The sequence below is a fragment of the Phalacrocorax aristotelis genome, chromosome 20 (assembly GCF_949628215.1).
Source record: "Phalacrocorax aristotelis chromosome 20, bGulAri2.1, whole genome shotgun sequence".
Taxonomy (NCBI): domain Eukaryota; kingdom Metazoa; phylum Chordata; class Aves; order Suliformes; family Phalacrocoracidae; genus Phalacrocorax; species Phalacrocorax aristotelis.
The window spans coordinates 8,761,040-8,765,570 of record NC_134295.1 but is presented as its reverse complement, the minus strand read 5'-3'; the positions used below and the strand labels follow the sequence as shown (position 1 = coordinate 8,765,570).

Genomic DNA, 4,531 nt, shown 5'->3' with positions numbered 1-4,531 from the left:
ATGACAAGTAAGATGGCATGAGGAAAATAAACAAGACACACAGAATCGTAGAATATGAGGACAGATGCTGTCTATGAAGAGGGAGTGAGTTTGAAGGGGCCAAAAGTACTATCATCGGGTTTTTACATCAGGAGTGTGGCGCTAAGCCATTCTAGGAGAACAGACTGGCTGCAGAAATTTGCAGTGGTAGCTTTTGGAGGGATTTACCTTCTTCACTTTTGCATAGGCAAGCTGAATGTTTGCTGCTGCTAAGATATGTAAACTAAAACTCAGTCTGAAAGTTTTCTTTTATTCTGTTTGCCTGAGGCTGAGAACGTTCTTAAAACTTGGAAGGTGCTGGAGAGGCAAAAGGGAGGATAATATGAATGAACTTAGAGCTTCAGATTCTTCATTTCTAGCTTTTTAAAATGAGACCACTCATAGTTAAATTACGCTTGGAGCGGTAGCAGACTGAGCAACAGATTGATTTTCTCCCCCCTCCATTCCTAGCAAATATAAATTCAATGTGCAAAGCTTGTGCTTCATCACTTGCTCCTGTAGTGAAATCAACTGCTTATAATGTGAAATTTACTCACACGGACGGAAGATGGCAGGGGTTATAACTTTTTATCGGATACTGCAGATTTTTCATTTTACACATTGTTGTCAAGAAAGGTATGTTTTATTTTTAATTTGCCATTTATTTTTAACTTGCTTATCTTTAAAAAAATGTCTACCTTGCCTATTTGTATACTGATTTGCAAGAGAATTGTCATGGTTAGTATAGGCTGCCTTAACATAAAATTTCCTTTATAGTCATCGGTATGGCAGCTGTAAGACTGCAACTTCCATTTGATTTCTTAACGCTCCTGTTTTACAGGGTGAAAATAAATCCCATTTAAACAGAAAACACTGTGTTAAACCACCTCTATCCTAAAAAAAAATAATCAGATTATTCTGTTTTTAGTATAACTGAATTCTATTGAATTATACTGGTGAACCTACAGATGTACCAGTTATCCTCGCACATAAAAAAGATTTTTGTTAGTGTATACAATAACATAAATACTGAAAAGGAATTTTAAATCTTGTCCACAATGTAGCATCCTGTAAGAGAGAAAGAAACAAATGTACAAAAGAAAGGGGAGATGAGCGATTACAGGTACATATTAATCATTTTGGAAAATGCTGGTAGAGAATTTTTGCAGAAATAATTTATTTTTCCCAGAATCAGGGGCAAACATGGCAATGCTTTACACTTAGGCGCTCTATTCTGTATTTCAAATCCAGGTATCATTGACCAGAGGAAACTGGACCAGTTACGGTGATTCTATTTATTTGTTTATCATTGACACCTGCAAACAAAAAGCAATTCTTTGCACCAAATTATATGCTTAAATATAATTTTTCATTTCACAGTGCAATTTCAGTGAGATATTTTATTCCCTTTTGAGTTAGTATGTATAACTGATTTTTGTGGCAAAACAGTAACTGGACATTACTGTAACTCCAGCTGCAATGTGGGGCTCAGAACATCTGAAAAGGAGGACCAGGAAATATTGCTTTACCTTCATAAGTGTCCTAAATATAAACATACCACTCTCACACTGCTATCAGATGATGGTTCAAACGGACTGCATAATGCTCTTAAACTCCTGCTACAAGTCAGGCACCTTAGTTCCTAATCATCTGATGCAGACTGAGGGTGCTTAATACCTCATAGTGATGTGCTTACCAGGGTGTCTTTTACTGATAAATTAAAACACAGGCAGATGATGCACTTCTCCATCTTGTAGATCAGAGAGAATAATATCTAGATCATCAGTGAGCTGTGGGTCATGTTGCCATGGTTACAATGTGAGATACAATGGTTTTTCCCAGCATCATTTTTTTCATAATCCCTTAAGGAAGGACTGCAGCGTCTACAATGTTTGAAACTTTTTTCTCTCGTACATTTTAGAGTTAAGATGGCAGTATAACCATGGGAGACTGGAATTTCCTCGGAGGCATTTTAGAGGAGGTCCACATTCATTCCACCATTATTGGAAAGATTTGGCTAACAATTCTCTTCATATTTCGAATGCTTGTCCTTGGAGTGGCAACTGAGGATGTTTGGAACGATGAACAATCAGAATTTATATGCAATACTGAGCAACCTGGTTGTAGAAACGTGTGCTATGATGAGGCCTTTCCCATCTCTCTCATAAGATACTGGGTCTTGCAAGTCATATTTGTGTCTTCCCCTTCCTTGGTGTACATGGGTCATGCTTTATACAGACTAAGAGCCTTGGAAAAAGAGAGGCAAAAAAAGAAAGCTCAGGTAAGAGTGGAACTTGAAAGCACTGAATTAGAAATGACTGAAAATCGGAAAAGGCTGGAGAGAGAGCTCCGGCAACTGGATCAAAGAAAACTAAACAAAGCACCCCTGAGAGGCTCTTTGCTCTGCACTTACGTGATACATATTTTCACAAGATCTGTAGTGGAAGTCGGTTTTATGATTGGGCAGTATCTTCTTTATGGCTTTCATCTAGATCCCCTTTATAAATGTCAGAGAGATCCATGTCCAAACACAGTTGACTGCTTTGTATCTAGACCAACAGAAAAGACAGTGTTCATATTATTCATGCAATCAATAGCGACTGTATCACTGCTTTTAAATATCCTAGAAATTATCCATCTAGGGTTCCGAAAAATTAAAATGGGACTATGCGGGCCGAATACAAACAAGGATGATCCTGACAATTTCTACGTAAACAAATCTAAGAAATACTCTATGATACCACACTCTTCTTTGGGAATATCGACGACCCCTCAAAAGACTCTTCCTTCTGCACTTAGTGGTTATTCCTTTTTAATGGAAAAGCAAACCGACGCTGCGGTCTACCCGGGTCTAAATTCTCCTCCCATGTTTCAGTCTGTGCAAAATAACTGTACAGAACAAAGCACCAATTACACCCATCGCAATCAGGAAAATAAATCACCAAAGAAAAGGCCGGCTACAAATGCTTTAGACAATCAGACTCAAAATACCAGCACAAATAATAATGAAGGCTTCCTTGGCGAGCTTGGGACTGAAGCACATGATGCTCAAAAGGAAGCTGAAAAGAAACATTTCCTTGGTGGTACTCAGAATGCAGATATAGCTTCAAGCATGTGCTTGAGAAGCTTTGCTGAAATGCCACCTCAAACTTCACTGCAACCCGATGCAAATTTTCCTATTACTGGTTTCAGAAGACAACATGGAATCTGTTCGTCTTGGAATTGCTCAGCAACGGTTGAGAGTGCAGGTGCTTCAACAAATTTTCTTCCGAAGAACAGCAACAGTAGACAAAGCAGTTTCAGTGCCAACAAAGCCCAACCTCCATACAATGCTGGTGTAAAAAATTCTAGCCGACCAGACACTCCTGACTCTACAGGGGAGGTGAGCTCAGAATCTAAACAAAGTAGAAACTGTGATAGTCCTAAGCCTTTCTCTCTGTCTAGGCGACTGTCACTGTCAAGTAATGCCAGCAGCAGGCGTGCCCCCACTGACCTGCAAATATAGAGTGAGTTAACCTGTGAATCACAGTAGTCAATGCCGGGATAATTAATGAACATTGCAACATAAGCAAGACCTCGGTATAAGAGTAGCTAAATCATTCAACTTTAACCAGCTGTTTCACATAGATAGAAAAGTTGTGTAGCCCTTTGAATATTAGCTAAGTAACTTTTAAACAGTCTCTTTACTTCCTTTGTAATGAAAGGGTGGCTTAGACCTCAGTGTGTAACTTCTACACTACCTGTCCAGCTAAAAAGGAAAACATACATTGTATAACTCCACGTATTGGGAAAAGTCAGGCATAAAACCACAACTAATACTATTTAGACAGAATAAAAGTAGAAGACAAACTTTACAGTCTAACAATATATTTTATGAAGACCAGTAAATGAAATTAGGCTAAAGATGGCACTGGCTCTCTCCGGAGAAATTAATTATAGGTAAACATGTTCCTGCTTAACCTCTCTGAGAATTCAAATAGACATTTGACAGCTGCCTGAAAGGAGAATGTCAAACATATTCCGTTGTTTGAACTGTGTTAAATATAAAAAGAACAAAACATTTGATACATGAATCACTAATTCTTTGACTCCAAGGTACGCTTTTTTCAGTGTATCACCACTGACTTCCTCAGCAGAAAAATCAGAGTGAATCTCTCATAGTATACTATTACTGTTAGATAAACTATTACATTTCTAAAGCATCATGAATTACAAATGAGTTGTAAGCTTTAATACTGTGATTTTGCATAAAACTAAAAAGATAGCAATTATTCTTTTTTCAGGAGACAAGTTACTGAAAGTTATTAATCAGAAATTTTGGATTTCACAAACCAGAGGCCTTACTACGGTAAAAAAAAGGAAAGAAAAAAGAAGAAAAAAATGTTGGTACCTTCCTACTTTCAGTTACAATGTCGAAAAACATAAAAGGTTTATCAAACTGAAAGACTACTCCTTTTCTGGATGCTACGGGGTCTGTCTGTCCCCTGAATTCTGGCAAACTTTTATTTCAAAG

General features: G+C 37.8%; 1 protein-coding gene across 1 annotated transcript; it reads left to right on the top strand.

The window, feature by feature from the left end:
• The first annotated feature begins 594 nt into the window (after positions 1-594).
• Positions 595-4,531, top strand: GJA9 (gap junction protein alpha 9). Its single transcript, XM_075114557.1, has one exon. The coding sequence runs from the start codon at positions 1,961-1,963 to the stop codon at positions 3,521-3,523; it is 1,563 nt and encodes a 520-aa protein (XP_074970658.1). The 5' UTR covers positions 595-1,960; the 3' UTR covers positions 3,524-4,531.